This window comes from Marmota flaviventris, chromosome 4 (assembly GCF_047511675.1).
Source record: "Marmota flaviventris isolate mMarFla1 chromosome 4, mMarFla1.hap1, whole genome shotgun sequence".
Lineage (NCBI taxonomy): Eukaryota > Metazoa > Chordata > Mammalia > Rodentia > Sciuridae > Marmota > Marmota flaviventris.
This window is the reverse complement of record NC_092501.1, coordinates 79328713-79346989: the sequence shown is the minus strand read 5'-3', so window position 1 is coordinate 79346989 and position 18277 is coordinate 79328713. Positions and strand designations below refer to the sequence as shown.

The 18277-nt window shown below is 38.4% G+C and overlaps 1 protein-coding gene across 3 annotated transcripts in view; it reads left to right on the top strand.

Annotated features, from left to right (window-relative positions):
* The window catches only part of LOC114102455 (ankyrin repeat domain-containing protein 26), a 117792-nt gene extending 114216 nt beyond the window's left edge, over positions 1-3576 (top strand). For 2 of the 3 annotated variants that reach the window (XM_071611307.1, XM_071611305.1), the window contains 2 exons: positions 1289-1334; positions 2481-3576. In XM_071611307.1, coding sequence (XP_071467408.1) covers positions 1289-1334; positions 2481-2611 — 177 coding nt within the window. In that variant the 3' untranslated portion in view covers positions 2612-3576. The remainder of the gene's footprint in view (positions 1-1288; positions 1335-2480) is intronic. The other variant, XM_071611306.1, reaches the window with a different exon arrangement.
* The last annotated feature ends 14701 nt before the right edge of the window (positions 3577-18277 follow it).

Here is an 18277-nt window from a genome sequence, read left to right as displayed (position 1 = left end):
TAGAGGCTCATCAGGACACTTGATAACTCTGGAGTTTTTAAAAGCTCCCAAGAGAGGATTTTTCAGCTAAATGCCAACCCCAGAAATAATTCCATTTTAAACAGTTCTCATTCATCCATCCTCCACTACAAAGGCTAAGCTTGACTGCCTTTAGCCAGGCAGACACACTAATGTATGTTTTTTTTTTTTAAGAGAGAGAGAGAGAATTTTAATATTTATTTTTTAGTTCTCGGCGGACACAGCATTCTTGTTTGCATGTGGTGCTGAGGATCGAACCCGGGCCACACGCATGCCAGGCGAGCGCGCTACCGCTTGAGCCACATCCCCAGCCCTAATGTATGTTTTATTCAGCAATGTTATACAGAAATCCACTAGTTGAGTTTGGGAATAGGAAATGAAATTGCCTCTCAGTGTAAGGAATGGCCCAAGCCAGCTTCCTATTTGATTTTTTTTTTTTTTAACTGATGGATGGTGCAACATGCCTACATGGCTATTACTAAACTTTATATAATGTGTGATTTCAGTTCAGCTTGAAAAATAATCTCATTACATATAGCAATACATTATATGTACTGTTAGTATTTCCATTTTGAATCCTTGTTATTGCAATGTAAAAAGTAATGCCTACTTTTTAAAACGTGTTTGATATGCTAAGTATTGTGCACAATTTAAACTTTTTTTTTTTGCTTTTTCTGTTTTCTGGTTGTGTGCTTCCTTTTACAACAAGCCTCTAGAAACAGTTTCTGAAAGTTACTGAGCTGTTTGTAATGCAGATGTACTTAGGGAATATGTAAAATAATCATTTTAACAAAAGAAATAGATATTTAAGATTCAATACTAATTCAGGAAAAGAGTCTCTTGTGTAAAAAGTTTATCTTTGGGTTCAGTGTTTGTCTTTGGTTTTACAAAATAATGTGTATTTTCAGTTTTTTCTATATAATATCATAAATTGTAGAGCGATTGCAGTGTATAAATAAAATGGGTAAATTTTTTTGGAAAAAAAAACATCCTTCTTAAATGATATATATATATACTTAATTGGCCAATATTATTTATATTTTTCATCAGATTAAATACATATAAATTGTACATATAAATTCTCTATTACTTAATACTGAAAATAGGAATTTTGTTTAATTTGTAATTTTTGTAAAGTAATTCTCAAGTTAGATCTAGTTTCTAAAAGCCTTATTTAAATTAGGCCACATGTTTCTAAGTGATATAACATTCTCATAATAATGTCTCCTATTTAGCTTAAACATTATAAATACTGTTTAACTTATTTCAGATGCAGCAGAAGTTGGAAAAAAGTATAACTAGAGAACTAAAAGAAGGTATGTGGACAAAATTCATTTCATTTAGATTAATTTATTTATGAAATAAACTATAAATTGCAAATGGCATCCCTTTCCTTTGTTTAATAGATTCTACATTAAATATTATTTTCTAATATACTTTGAGTGAAAGATGTAAATTGTAGACATTGCTAATGAAGAATATACTTATTCCTCACTTATTTGTGTTCCATAGCTTTTAAAATTTTCAACAAGTTCATGTAACTCTTTTTTACTCAACACTTTCTTCTTCACTTCTGCCATCCCTATGAAACTTATGAAACTGTCAATCTGCACACTGAAATTGTTCTTATAAAAGAACAGGTTTGTAACAAAATCCTGGCCTCATCTAAGTAACACTTAGTCAGGCAATTGTAGTTCATTAACTATCACATGATAAGTCTCATTTTAAATCTCCTGTCACTTACTTAGTCATTGCTTTATGCTTTGCCCTAAGGAAAATTCCAAATTCCTTAGCATGAACTAAAAATACCCAAACCAATTTGATTCTTGGCATTTTCTTTATTCAGTTTTATCTCTTTTATCACTTAGTGTGCTCTGCTTCTTGGCTCTAGACTCTAGCCACACTGAACCACTTATAATTCCACAAGTATTCTTCATTACTTCTAGCTGTTTGCATGTACTTCTTTCCTCTTTCTGTCATACTTTGTCCTTATCCTTTGGGTATCAAATTACATATCACCTCCAAAAAGCCTACAATACTGATACAAACTGGAATACAAATCCCTTCTGTGTGTTTCAGTAGTGCCCTATTTGATACGTGATTCTATAGCATATGCCTGTCCATTTGTGTTTTCAGGTTGTGGTATATGATTGTTGTGGTGAACTGTATCATCTTGTCATTCCAGTGCTTATCATAGTACCTTAGAACATAGTGGTTGAACTGATGACTGGGAAAACCAGAACTCTGATACCCAGCTATAATGATATTCAGTGTGCAGCAATGAACAAATTATATTTAATAGTGATCTGAATTATAAATATACATACATATTTTTCATTCTTATTAACACTGATAAAATTCTCAATTTTAATTTTATATTGTTTAAATAAACAATATAATTATGATATTATTTAAATAAACAATATAATTATGATAATATAGTTCTTTCTTTTTCTCTCCAGTGGCTGATGAACTTGAATCTGGGTCCCTTAGAGCTTCTCCCCTAGGATCTACTCATAAGTCAAGTCAAGATCTACTTTCAGAAGCATCACAAGAATATGTAGAGATTTTAAAGAAAAAATACATGATCTGAATGTCATCTATTAGACTGTTTATATAACAGTTAACATGGTTTCCCAGACATGTATGATATGAAAATTTTGAAGTAAAATATTTTTGGCTATCATATATGTATGATGAAATAATATATAATACTTTAAGCTGTTTCTTGGCATCTGTAACTAACTTTTAAATGGATTTTGCGAGTGAAAACTAGTGTTATTGACTTTTGCATACTCAAATTCTCAAAATGCCAGCTATTTAAACAGTACCCAAACAATCGTCTTGTCACTAATACTTTGGTAGAATGAAATATCATTTTAGTGATAGCTTATTTGTACTTTTCAATTTTTATTAGTATATATGTCTATAAATTTAAACATCATTTTGGTATAATGATACTGTAGCCCTTGTCAGTGTTTTAATGTAGTACAATAGTTACACTGCCATCAAACTTATATAATTTTAATTTTATTGCATTATTTTATTTTAAGCACTAATTAATTGTTCTTTCCTCATGGAATTATTTTATGCAACTATAGTATAACAATCAAAGTCAGGAGATTAAAATTGATTCAGTATTAATATTTAATCTACAAAGCTTGTTCAGATTTTGCCAGATATCCCAATAATAAGCTGTATATATCCATTATTTGTACTTTTTTGCTCAGTGATGCAAAGCTATTTAACACACAAGAGAATTAAACAAATAAGTAAATATTCTAAGCATGAAGGGACACAGGTTACTATCAGAAAAATTAGCTACAGAGAGTTTAAGGTTGCCGCCACCACTAGAGTATATCACCAATACCAAACAATATAAACTTTCTGGAGGGCAAGAAGAGATAACTGTGACTGTCATGGAACTGGAAAAAGTGGGCATGATATGACCCACCTATAGTCCTTTCAACTCCTTAATGAGACCAGTAAAGAAACTAGATGAATCCTGGAGGGTGATAGTGTACTGTTTTGAGCTCAATAAAGTGGTTCCCCAATGTATGCTGCTGTTCCTTCAATGGCTTACCTGATGGACCATTTGACTATGAATAAGGAGTTCAAAAAAGACCTGGGGAGTCACCCAAGTAGTCTCTGTTCAGGGTCAGTAAGCAGAGGGGAAACTGACTCCTTTGGTTTTAGAATTTGTGGAATTGGGGCAGTACAGATATTTCATTCTAAACATATCTGTATGAAAGTATGTGAATGAGATAGAGCAGAGGGGTTCTGACCCTACTCAAGAGCCAAAGCAAGTTTTTTTCCCGACCTACCACTCTGTGTACCTCATACACTTTGAGGCAGAATTCCACCAACCAAGATCTAGGTAGAAGCTCCAGATCAGGGGCTGATACTGACCTGAAAGGCTAACAAGACCATAAGTCCCCGAAAAGGGAATACCTGGAGATAAATGAAACAAGTCTTGTCCTTTGTGTAATACCAACAGAGGGTAGAACATGGGAAGCACAGAAAGTAAACTAAGTCTTTTAAAATGTATGTTAGAAAACTTTAATATTTTAATGGTTACTATGCAGTGAAACTCACTCCACAAAGTTCTCTAATTCTCTGTGAATTAGAATGGCCAAGTAGGTAGGATGGCCACCAGAAGGATCTTTAGACAAAAGTGTCATTGGCGAGGTCCTTTTAATAGTTATCAGAACCCCTGGACACCCAGGCCAATTCCCTTATATTGATTGCTGGCAAAAGATAGTACAGAAACAGCCCTCTTGGTTGAGAGCCTGTCTGGAAGGACAGTCCAAGTTGATGTTATTTTAGACTGTATAGCCTCTAAGACCCACCTAAAGGAAACTAAACAGAAGAAAAACCTGACAAAGACAAGACATAAAGGAAACCAGTTTTTCCCCGTGAGCCTTTGTGTATGCCAGCCTTTCACCACCATTGATCTCTTGAACTGGAAAAATCATACTTCCTCCTACACACAGACACTCTACGCCATGATTGAGCTGATGCAGTCTAATATGCAGATACACCAACCCACCTAGATTGACAGAGGAATGCAAACAAGGTGACCAAGCAGCTTTAAAGTGGCTAGAGGAACACGCTATGGACACACAAGGCAACATCCAAGCCTATATCCAGTCCCAGTTTTCCAACACAGAGCCAGGGTGGGACCCCAACAAAGTGGAGGACCTCTTATAGATAAACATCAAAAGGCCCTAATAGGTAGCCTGAAAGAAGGGAGAAGGAGAGGCTTTAACATGAACAAGATATCAGAAGTACTCCAAAAGCCTGATGAAAGGCCCAGCCAGTTCTATGAATGACTATGTGAGACTTTCCAACTCTTCACTCCTGAAGACACCAGGCAACAGTAGGTAAAATAAACCCAGAGAGACATTCACAGAAAACTCCTAAAACTTTGCAGGACTTTGCTAAAAAACAAAAAAATTACCAGTGAGTTGATTAAAATGGCTACCACAGTTTTCATCAACTGAGACCAAGAGTCAGACCAAAAGATGAAGAAAGATGAGTCTCCTTGCAGCTACCCTCACTGCAAACCCAGAGGTCACTCAAAGGGGGGTCCCACTAAGACAAGGCCAAAACAAGTATTAAAATTAAGTCCAGATGTAGGGCTGAAGAAACATAAATGGGAGGACAACCTTATCCCAGGAAAAGGCTGAAACTAAGCTGATGTGCCTTCTGCCTTCTAGAGGGCCATTGGAAGAAACAGTGTCCCCAGCTGAAGGACAGTTGATCTGAACCAGGCAGCCACAGGGCTTTTTAAGAGCCTTTCCTGCAAAACAATATGGATGCTGACCTCTGATATGCATTCCCATTGATCTGTTGCTGGCAACCTGAGAAAACTGCATGAAATAGACACAACTCATTCTCCTATGTAAAACTGGCTACAAAATCTCAAAAGGAAGAAAGTCCACTCTATCAAAGAAAAGTTAAGTACCTTGGTTTTTATCAGACTCAGAGACAATGTCAACTGGGATGCCAGAGGGAACAGTGTGTTCAATTCCATTCCCTTCAAAAAGTTCCTATGTGCTGCTGAATTCAGACAGATATGAATCCCTAACTTTTTGGTTATGGTCAAACCCCTCTATCAGGCCACAAATGGGGGGTGGGGGGCAGGATCCTCTGATGTGGAAAAACAAAAACAAAACAAAACAAAAAAGCCTTTTAGGGCATTGAACAAGCACTCACCAGTGCACCTGAACTAGGACTGTCCTTGACCTCAGAAAACTTTTTTTCCTCTGTATGTCCATCCATGGTCTAGAATAGTTGTAGGAGTCCTAACTCAGTTGCTGGGGACATGGCACCATCTAGGGGCCTATCTTTCTAAATAGCTGGATTCTATGGTTCAAGACTAGTCACCTTGTATATGGGCCCTTGCAGCCATAGCTCTTCTGACATTAGAGGCTAATAAGGCAACTAAGGGACAGGAAATGACAATCTATAGCTATAGCCTATAAAGGTCTAATTTATATGCTAAACTGGATTACTCTCAAATTGTACTGGAAAATATTACTAATCAAACTGCTACAGCCTTTGCTTGCTATGGTTTTCTGCTCTTGGTAGATTCAAAAGCTTAAATGACATAGTAGGTATTATGCTTTAAACTTGTTTATTGCTTCCATGCTTGGCTCCCTTTTAATTAAAACTATTGAGTTTACTATAGAATTACTAAAAGCCACAGCCAAGTAATATGATGCATGGCATTTTTGGTTGAAAGGTGATGCCATCAAGCCATTGAGATGATATGATTATGTTAAGATTTGCATTCATATGGATATTGGACTCCTGCTGTTCACCTCAGCCTGCTATGGGACTCCTGGAGAGTTCCCATTGGTTGGGGAAGTGCGGCAATCTTCCTGGGAGCGTACGGGGCATTGGTGGCAGTTTCAAAAATAAAGTTTGTTCCTGCTTAAGTGGCTCGTGATTTTGTGCCCAGCCAGACTGCGGCAATTGGTGGCCTGTTCGGGGACGCCTGAAGCTTGGAGGTGAGTAAAATTGCTTGCCCCTGAGGGAAGGCGAGAGAATGGGTGACCATTTCAAAAAACAATGTGTTCTTGTTTTGATTTATTTTGTTTTTGTTTCAAGCTGCCTATCCCTAGAATTTTCTCAGGCAAACTGGGAAAAATGGTTGGCTCAAGGTTTGAAGTTGTTCGGCCCTGAGAAAGAGAAAATTGATACAACGATTTTTTGTTCCGTTTTTGTTTCATTCTGTTTCGGTTTTGTTTTATGCTATCTTATTGGGTTGTGTTACCTTTATAGTAGATTAGAAACTAGTAAAAAACAAACCGAAAGACTGTTAAGTAAATTGTTAGAGGTCCAGACTATGGTAGAAAACATGTTAGGTCAAGCAAAAGAGAAGGTCTCTCGAGCTAGTCAGACAGAGGAAAATTTAAAGGAAGAAAGCTTAGAGGAAAAACAACCATCAAGGGGGGAGTTACAACAGGAGGCTGCTACTAACTCCATTCTATCACCAGAGGGCGTAATTGAACCAACAGCTCCATCTACAGCTGAGCGGCCCTCAACTCCCGTAGTTGATGGATGGAATCCTGAGGCAGGACCTCAAAGATTATCATGCCCTGTACTTGAGCAGGCAGAAGGGCAACGAATTCACCGTGCTTTAGATTTTAAAACAGTGAAGCAATTAAAGGAGGCTGTAAAAACCTACGGCCCGCAAGCACCCTTTACCATAAGTATGGTCGAATCTATTATCAACTTGGACATGACACCAGAAGATTGGGCTAACATGTGTCGATCTGTGCTAAATGGAGGACAATATTTGTTATGGAAGGTTGCCAATGAGGAATTTTGCACGGAGACAGCTAAGCGAAATGCAGCAGCCGGTTACCCTCAAAGAAATCTAGAAATGTTGTTAGGAAAAGGACCTTATGAGGGTCAACGTCAACAAATTGAATATGATCCTGGTGTATATGCACAAATTGCTGTAGATGCGGTTAGGGCATGGAAAACTTTACAAGGCCATGGAGATTTACAAGGACAATTATCTAAGGTAATACAAGGAACTAATGAACCTTACGCTGAATTTGTAGATAGGCTTATTCAAACAGCTTCTAGAATATTTGGGGATACAGAACAGGCAATGCCATTTATAAAACAACTGGCTTCTGACCAAGCAAATCGTTGCTGCAGAGAGGTCATTAGACCATGGAGACATGAAGATTTAAACACATATATTAAATTATGTAGAGACATTAATGAACAAGGGCAAGTCTTGGCAGCAGTACAACAGGCTTTAGATGCCAGGCCAAAAACATGCTATAATTGTGATCAAACAGGACATTTTAAAAGGAGTTGCCCCATAGGAGGAGGGTTTAACAAAGCTAGGTATCAAAGGAATAGAATACCGGGTATTTGCCCACGATGCCGTAGAGGGAAACATTGGGCTAATGAATGCCGTTCTCAAACCACCATAGAGGGTATTCCGTTATCAAAAAACGGACAAGGACCAAGTGTTTACCCATGATATCGTGGAGAAAGGCATCAGGCTCCATTGCCAAAAAACGGACTGGGGGGCCCAATGCTCCGGGGCCCACAACCACAAATATACAGGGCAATGGAGGAACCCAGCAGCACCATCAAGGTAATGCCCAGGACACATTATCCATTAAATCCCTCATCAGACAAACTAGAGGGAACGCAGGGTTGGACATCTGCACCTCTGCCAGAGCAGTACAAACTCCAGAGATGGGAGTTCAAATCATTCCCACAGGAGTAAAAGGACCTCTTCCCCAAGGAACAGTAGGCTTATTATTGGGACGCAGTTCTTCTACACTAAAAGGACTTATGATAAGTCCTGGGGTAATTGATCCTGATTATGAAGGTGAAATAAAAATTATAGCTAGTTCTCCAAGAGGTATATCAGTAATTTCACCAGGAGATAGAATAGCACAGTTATTAATAATACCCAGCCTACATGATAAATTTTCCAGTCGTACTGTAGAAAGAGGTTCCAGGGGATTAGGCTCCACAGGTGTAGATTGGGCTATGCTGTCTTTAAATTTAGATTCTCGCCCCATGCTAAATCTAAATATTCAAGGACATGAATTTAATGGGCTACTGGACACAGGTGCTGACCTTAGCATCATATCTCGTCAAGAATGGCCAAAACATTGGCCGTTACAACAAGCCACTCAAACGCTTCGAGGCCTAGGAGTGGCGACTAATCCCCATAGAAGTGCAATGGTATTAGATTGGAAGGATCCTGAAGGATGTGAAGGAACTATACAGCCCTATGTATTGGATCATCTTCCTATAAATTTATGGGGACGAGATGTCCTAGATCAATTAGGTTTGACATTAACAAAAAACTTCAGTCCTAACACGCCCACGACTAGGGCTAAACAAGGCTTTAGGAAAGAAAAAAGATTAAGAGAACAAGAACAAGGTATGACAGCACCAATTCAAATAGATCAAGAAATAAATAGACATGGAATGGGTTTTCAGAAAAGGCCACTGAGACAATCAAAATTACTTGGAAATCAGAAAGACCAGTGTGGGCTCCTCAGTGGCCCCTGACTAAAGAAAAGATACAAGTAGCTCATGACCTGGTCAAACAACAATTAGCAGAGGGACATATACAACCTTCTGTATCTCCCCATAATACTCCCATTTTTGTCATTAAAAAGAAATCTGGTAAATGGAGATTATTGCAAGATTTAAGAGCCATTAATAATGAGATGGTTATTATGGGACCTGCTCAATCAGGGATTCCCCAATTGTCTGCTTTACCAAAAACCTGGTATGTTTTAGCTATAGATATTAAAGACTGGTTTTTTTTTTTCAATTCCAATTCATCCTGAGGATAGTCCACATTTTGCATTTACTATCCCTGCACTAAATCATGAAGGTCCTGATCAGAGATATGAATGGAAAGTACTCCCTCAAGGGATGGCTAATAGTCCAACTATGTGTCAAATTTATGTTAACAAAGCAATCCAGCCACTTAGAAATCAAACTCCTGAACTACAAATATTTCACTATATGGATGATGTGTTATTGGCACATAAAGATAAAAACACATTGCTAGAATGTTATGCCACACTTACAAATTTATTAAAAAATTATAATCTAGAGATAGCAATAGATAAAGTACAATTAAATTTTCCAATTAATTATTTAGGAGTTCTATTATCCTCAACCATGGTCTGTCCACCAAAAATTCAAATATGAGTAGATCAACTCAAATCACTTAATGACTTTCAAAAGTTATTGGGAGAAATAAATTGGATAAGGCCTTATCTAGGCATACCAACAGGAGAGCTAGGACCTTTATTTGATATCCTAAAAGGTCCATCAGATCCAAATTCACCCCGCATGTTAACGCCTGAAGCAAGAAAGCCATTAAAAATCATTGAAACATATATGGAAAATATGCATTTGGATAGAATTGATATAAGTTTGCCTTTATTATTTATTGTACTACCAACAAAAAATATTCCTACAGGAGTATTTTGGCAATAAGTTCCATTATTGTGGATACATTTATCTTATTCTCCTAACACTATTCTTACTAGATATCCTGAGGCTGTAGGACAATTAATACTCAAAGGAATAAAAGCAGCAAAGGGAGTGTTTGGGATTTCTCCCAATAAAATTATTACTACATATACTATGGATCAAATTGATGAGTTAGCTAATGAGTTAAATACTTGGGCAATAATCATGTGTAAATCTAATGTTTCCTTTGAAAATCACTTACCATCTAATCCTTTGTTGTCTTTTTGATCTAAGCATCCTGTAGTTTTTCCAAAAATGACAAGAAAAACCCCTATCATGAATGCTCCAAATATATTCACTGATGGGTCAAATAATGGTACAACAGCAGTAGTTACCCCTGATCAAACTTTTACATTTTTAGTACCCAAACAATCAGCTCAAAAGGTAGAGCTTAATGCAGTATTACAAGCTTTTATGATGTTTAAAGATTCTGTATTTAATTTATTTTCTGATAGTCAGTATGTAGTTAATGCTATAGTATCCTTTGAAGATGCTGGTAGGATTTGCCCTTCTTCTACTGTTTTCTCTTTGTTTTCCACTATACAAAATCTAATCTGGGACAGAAAAGATCCATTCTTTATAGGACATATCAGGGCACATACAGGATTGCCTGGAGCCCTTAGTTTGGGCAATGAATTAGCAGATAAATCTACACGACATACATATTTTCTCCACAATAGAAGAAGCTATAAATTTTCATAAAAGGTTCCATGTCAATGCTAATACTTTACAAAACCATTTTAAAATAACTAAAGAACAAGCCAGACATATAATAAAACAATGTCAAAATTGTGTGACATTTTTACCACAAGTTAATCTTGGAGTCAATCCTAGAGGACTGATACCTAACCATATTTGGCAGATGGACGTCACACACTTGCCAGAATTTGGAAAATTAAAATATTTGCATGTTACAGTTGATACTTCTTCCAGATTTTTGATGGTTTCCCTTCATGCCGGAGAAAAAAATAAAGATATTATAGCTCATTGCTTACAAAATTTTGCCACTGTGGGCATTTCAAAACAGTTAAAAACAGATAATGCCCCTGGCATTATCTGCCTCTTTTAAACAATTTTGCTCATCATTTGGCATTACTCATATAACAGGAATCCCATACAATCCACAGGGACAAGGCACAGTTGAAAGAGCTCATCAAACTATTAAAATGTACTTATTAAAACAAAAGGAGGGAATTGGAAAGGAGTATATATCCCCCGAAGATAAACTTAAAATAACACTTTTTACTCTAAACTTTTTAAATTTGGATTCATCAGGGCTTAGTGCTGCAGAAAGACATTTGTATCCAACAAATATACATAAGTCTAAGGTACTTTGGAAGGATATTCTAACAGGACAATGGAAAGGTCCTGACCCAGTGATTGTCTGGAGTCGGGGCTCTGTTTGTGTGTTTCCACAGGGAGAACAGCAGCTGATTTGGATTCCAGAGAGATTAACCAAAACAATTTCTACAGACCAAAAAGAAGATGATTTGACTGAAATCCATAACAGCTGATATCCAGAACTCCAGCTTGGCTATTCTTACATCTGTGACAGTGATTAACCAGGATGCTTTTTTCAATATCTATTTTCTTATTGCTTTTTCCCACATCATAAAGTTCTATTTTGTTTTTGAGCTCATACAGACCTAGGTTAATGTTTTTCTGATCAGTTTTATTTTTTGACTGTGGAGTTTTTAAACATTGCAATGGAGATTTCACCTAGGTAAAGCTACAAGGCCTTTACTATTGTCTTATGTGTTATATGTTATGTGTACACACTTGTGTTTTGTGTTGTATGTCTGTATGTGCATATGTCCATAGATATATATGAGGAGCGCTCATGAATAAATGGATCCGAATATTTTTTTATTATTCACATGATTTTAATGGTTTAATTTAAATTGGGTAAACAGCTGTTGAGGATTGTTTTAATATGTGTACAAATAAGCAAGTTAACAGATCTGTTTGTTTACTTTCACCTTTCCTTTTCATTATATTTAATAATTCTGTTCAGGATAATGTAAATTATTCTGAAAATTGTTTTCTTAGTACCTGTTGAAATGTTACATAGTTTTTTTTAGCATCATTGTCAGAATTCCTATTTTCATCCCAGTGCCGGTGAAGACAAAGATGAAACCAAACTACAACTTCTTCGATAATTATCACAACAAACTGTATAAACTGATACATCAATGAATAATAACTCAACAAGTAATGCTCAATCAATGAGTCGATTTATTTTGGGAGGAAATGGACATATTGATAGATTCCTCCGCTTTGAACTGCTTACAGAACTTGCCTGGACTATGTATCACTTGTATGCATTGTGATCTATCTGTTGATGCAGCGAATTATGGTAGTGCTGGCATATCTTTGCTAATGTGTCACCAGTGATGCAATTTTTCCTAGGAGCTGTCAATTGGCTTGGTGTTGTGGCATTTCTGTATCCTCCTCCCTTCTACTAGTGATGGTCTAATTTGGGGGGCCAACAGAGGTGAGGCAAAGAACCTCACCCCCCCCCCACTGGCACCAAGGGCAAATTTGGGGGCCAACAGAGGTGAGGCAAAGAACCTCACCCCCACACACACTGGTACATAGGCCTATCCACAAGTATGGCTATATGCTGGACCAGTAGTCAGTGACGGGTATGATCCAATTGTAGTGGTATCAACTAAGACAGGAGGCTGACACCTAAAGGTCAGTTCATCCAATGACGGGTAAGAACCATATGTTGAATTGGACAAACCTAACAGGCACGGTCCCTAGCCACATTGCTTGTTGCTTAATTAAACAGAAGGGGAGAGATGCTAAGAACCACAGCCAAGTAATATGATGCATGGCATTTTTGGTTGAAAGGTGATGCCAGCAAGCCATTGAGATGATATGATTATGTTAAGATTTGCATTCATATGGATATTGGACTCCTGCTGTTCACCTCAGCCTGCTATGGGACTCCTGGAGAGTTCCCATTGGTTGGGGAAGTGCGGTAGGAGGGAACTCCGGAGGAGGAACTTCCTCTTGGGTTCCGGGAGAACGCCGACTGCGTCGATCGGCAGTCTTCCCGGGAGCGTACGGAGCATTGGAGGCAGTTTCAAAAATAAAGTTTGTTCCTGCTTAAGTGGCTCGTGATTTTGTGCCCAGCCAGACTGCGGCATAGAATCAGCTATTAAAAGAAAGACAACAACTAAGATTATGGCATTATATAAAACTTTAGGCCAAGAAGATGGTGATGATCTTTAATTTAAATAATTAAATAACAAACATCAATGGGGGGAAAGAAGCAGGCCAGAGACCCCCACCCAGAAGACCCTCACCATAATTGTTCTTGTTAACAGAATATCAGAAAAAAAATTCCGCAAGAGCTCAGTGTAAGCTGGGCATGGTGGTACATACCTGTAATCCCAGCAGCTTGGGAGGTTGAGGCAGGAAGATCATAAGTTCAAAGCCAGCCTCAGTAATGGCAAGGCACTAAACAACTCAGTGAGATCTTGCCTTTAGATAAAAATACAAAATATTTTGTATTTTGGGGATGTGGCTCAGTGGTTGAGTGCCTCTGAGTTCAATCCCCAGTACCCACACAAAAAAAGTGATCATTGTGGTTAGGACTTCCTGTTTCCTGTTGCTCTGTCTTATAAGAACTAAGTTTAACCACGGACTTGATGATATTACTCCTGCTTTTGTGGTGAGACATATAAAACCTCTGAAGTTTCTGGAAAAAAACGAGGAATAAAAAGAACTTTCTGAGAACTCAAAGAAAAATATTAGTTTGCAAAATGTAAACCTCCAAGCCCAGCCTCCAACACACACACACACCGGATATAAAGTCCAAAGAGTTTCTAGACTCTTGCTCCAGAGGAGGAAAGGCATGAGCCACTGTGGACTGGCTGCAGCCAATAAACTGGCTTCCTGCCAATTACTTGGGTGTAGAGCCTCATCTGTTCTACATCATTACCAACCCTATTCATATCACCCCTGGCAAGTGTCCTCAGTATTTGGATCCCTAACCCTTCCTTGCCTACTCCTCCCCCACTCTCCAAGCAGCAGCTTGCCTGGATTCAATACTAATGTTGGAGCTGAGGGCACAGAAGAAAGGAGAAATGGAGTCCATGCCAGATTTTATAGACTGCAGCTTCCTCCAGTCTCATTCACCTGGGGTGAGCATCAAACTTCCTGACTGCACCCAACTCCATTTCTGAGACTTTGAAGCCCCTGAACGTACTGGCCTGGATATCTTGGGACACTGAAGAACTGCTGCTGCTTCCAGTGCCATTACTGGGACATCTGCTGTGACAGACTAATACTGAACTCTCACAGACCTCCACCACACTCAGCTCCCCATTTACCAATGCAGGGCTCCCCTGGCCACCTCCATCTTGGAACACTGCAACCACTGCCATAGCTCCCTCCACGTGGTAGCCTCCACCTTGGGACACTAGACAGAGCCTGGAGGCAGCCACCAACCACAATACCACATGCCACAGGGCTGCATCTCTGAACAGGCCACCCAGTGCTACCACACAGCCCACCCTTGCTGCCCCATCTCTGAAAGTGGTCACCTCCATCTTGGGACACCTTCACTGCCATTTTTGGTTACCTCTACTATCACCATTGCCATCTTTAGTTGAGGCAACTTCCATCTTCGGACACCAGCCAGGGCCTGGAAGCCTAATATCAAGGTACCTACAGTCTCCCAAAACTACCCCAGCCACCAACCTGATCCAGCACTTTTATCTACATGACTGGCCCACAGCTCTCAAAGCCTGGTCCCAATCGGCCCAATACAGAACAATTCTGCACAACAGGCATCCAGGTCTCAGTGCTCAGTCCTTACAATCTCTGGAGAGAGAATTTCTAACTAGGAAGTAGAGAGAGCAGGAGCAAGAGAGATACAGTTTAGAGACTAAATGAGAGACCAAGAATTGTGGAGTCCACAGATAATGTAAGGGGCTAATACCAGGCATCCATATCACATGAGTGGACCCTAAAGGAGAGCCCTGGTATGCAGTTTTCCAAAGGGAACCAGCAAGTACTATACTCCACCTCCAGGAGTTTCACCTCTAAGACCAACCCTCCCAACCTAATAACCTTTGCCATCCTGAGAATGGAAACACCAGCAAACTCCAGACAACCCCACCTATTGAAAGAGAAGGGAAGCAGCAAAGATACTGAACTCCAACAGAAACAAACATTCAATTTTCCTTTGAGATTTTTTTTTCTTCTTTTCCCACCCTCACATCCCCAACATTTGTGAAACCAAGTACTTTTCATGCATTAGGCTACTAAGGACTGGGATGTCTAAATAGTATAATTTTGTTGTATAATCTTTTATCTTTTATTTTGACATTTTTTTCTTTCTCTTTTTAATTTTTTTACTCTATTTTTCTCCCACTTATCTGTCTTTCCACAATCTCTTTCTCTCTTTTCTTTTCTTTTTTTTTATTGTTGGTTGTTCAAAACATTACATAGTTCTTGATATATCATATTTCACACTTTGCTTCAAGTGGGTTATGAACTCCCATTTTTACCCCATATACAGATTGCAGAATCACATCAGTTACACATCCATTGATTTACATATTGCCATACTAGTGTCTGTTGTGCTCCGCTGCCTTTCCCATCCTCCACCATCCCCCCTCCCCTCCCCTCCCCTCTTCTCTCTCTACCCCCTCTACTGTCCTTCATTTCTCCCCCTTGTATTATTTTTCCCTTTCCCCTCACTTCCTCTTGTATGTACTTTTGTATAACTCTGAGGGACCTTCCATTTACATGCAATTTCCCTTTTCTCTCCCTTTCCCTCCCACCTCTCATCCCTGTTTAATGTTAATCTTCTTCTCGTGCTCTTCGATCCTACTCTGTTCTTAGTTACTCTCCTTATATCAAAGAAGACATTTGGCATTTGTTTTTTAGGGATTGGCTAGCTTCACTTAGCATAATCTGCTCTAGTGCCATCCATTTCCCTGTGAATTCTATGATTTTGTCATTTTTTAATGCAGAGTAATACTCCATTGTGTATAAATGCCACATTTTTTTAATCCATTCGTCTATTGAAGGGCATCTGGGTTGGTTCCACAGTCTTGCTATTGTGAATTGAGCTGCTATGAACATCGATGTAGCAGTGTCCCTGTAGCATGCTCTTTTTAGGTCTTTAGGGAATAGACCAAGAAGGGGAATAGCTGGGTCAAATGGTGGCTCCATTCCCAGCTTTCCAAGAAATCTCCATACTGCTTTTCAAATTGGCTGCACCAATTTACAGTCCCACCAGCAATGTACAAGTGTACCCATTTCCCCACATCCTTGCCAGCACTTGTTGTTGTTTGACTTCATAATGGCTGCCAATCTTACTGGAGTGAGATGGTATCTTAGGGTGGTTTTGATTTGCATTTCTCAGACTGCTAGAGATAGTGAGCATTTTTTCATGTACTTGTTGATTGATTGTATGTCCTCCTCTGAGAAGTGTCTGTTCAGGTCCTTGGCCCATTTGTTGATTGGGTTGTTTGTTCTCTTATTGTCTAATTTTTTGAGTTCTTTGTATACTCTGGATATTAGGGCTCTATCTGAAGTGTGAGGAGTAAAGATTTGTTCCCAGGATGTAGGCTCCCTATTTACCTCTCTTATTGTTTCTTTTGCTGAGAAAAAACATTTTAGTTTGAGTAAGTCCCATTTGTTGATTCTAGTTATTAACTTTTGTGCTATGGGTGTCCTATTGAGGAATTTGGAGCCCGACCCCACAGTATGTAGATCGTAGCCAACTTTTTCTTCTATCAGACAGCGTGCCTCTGATTTGATATCAAGCTTCTTGATCCATTTTGAATTCACTTTTGTGCACGGCGAGAGAAAGGGATTCAGTTTCATATGGATTTCCAGTTTTCCCAGCACCATTTGTCGAAGATGCTATCCTTCCTCCATTGCATGCTTTTAGCCCCTTTATCAAATATAAGATAGTTGTAGTTTTGTGGATTGTTTCTGTGTCCTCTATTCTGTACCATTGGTCCACCCACCTGTTTTGGTACCAGTACCATGCTGTTTTTGTTACTATTGCTCTGTAGTATAGTTTGAAGTCTGGTATCGCTATACCGCCTGATTCACACTTCCTGCTTAGCATTGTTTTTGCTATTCTGGGTCTTTTATTCTTCCATATGAATTTCATGATTGCTTTCTCTATTTCTACAAGAAATGCCGTTGGGATTTTGATTGGCATTGCATTAAACCTATAGAGAACTTTTGGTAATATCGCCATTTTGATGATGTTAGTTCTGCCTATCCATGAACAGGGTATATTTTTCCATCTTCTAAGATCTTCTTCTATTTCTCTCTTTAGGGTTCTGTAGTTTTCATTGTATAAGTCTTTCACCTCTTTTGTTAGGTTGATTCCCAAGTATTTTTTTTTTTAAGATATTGTGAATGGAGTGGTTGTCCTCATTTCCATTTCAGAGGATTTGTCGCTGATATACAGGAATGCCTTTGATTTTTGTGTGTTGATTTTATATCCTGCCACTTTGATGAATTCATTTATTAGTTCTAGTAGTTTTTTTTTTTGTAGACCCTTTTGGGTCTTCTAGGTATAGAATCATGTCATTCGCAAATAGTGATAATTTAAGTTCTTCTTTTCCTATTTTTATGCCTTTAATTTCTTTCGTCTGTCTAATTGCTCTGGCCAGTGTTTCAAGAACTGTATTGAATAGAAGTGGTGATAGAGGGCATCCCTGTCTTGTTCCAGATTTTAGAGGGAATGCCTTCAATTTTTCTCCATTCAGAATGATGCTAGCCTGAGGCTTAGCATAGATAGCTTTTACAATGTTGAGGTAAGTTCCTGTTATCCCTAGTTTTTCTAATGTTTTGAACATAAAGGGATGCTGTACTTTGTCGAATGCTTTTTCCACATCTATCAAGATGATCATATGGTTCTTATTTTTAAGTCTATTGATGTGGTGAATAACATTTATTGATTTCCGTATGTTGAACCAGCCTTGCATCCCAGGGATGAATCCTACTTGATCATGGTGCACAATTTTTTTGATATGTTTTTGTATCCGATTCGCCAGAATTTTATTGAGGATTTTTGCATCTAGGTTCATTAGAGATATTGGTCTGTAGTTTTCTTTCTTTGAAGTGTCTTTGTCTGGTTTAGGTATCAGGGTGATGTTGGCCTCATAGAATGAATTTAGAAGTTCTCCCTCTTTTTGTATTTCCTGAAGTAGCTTGAAAAGTATTGGTA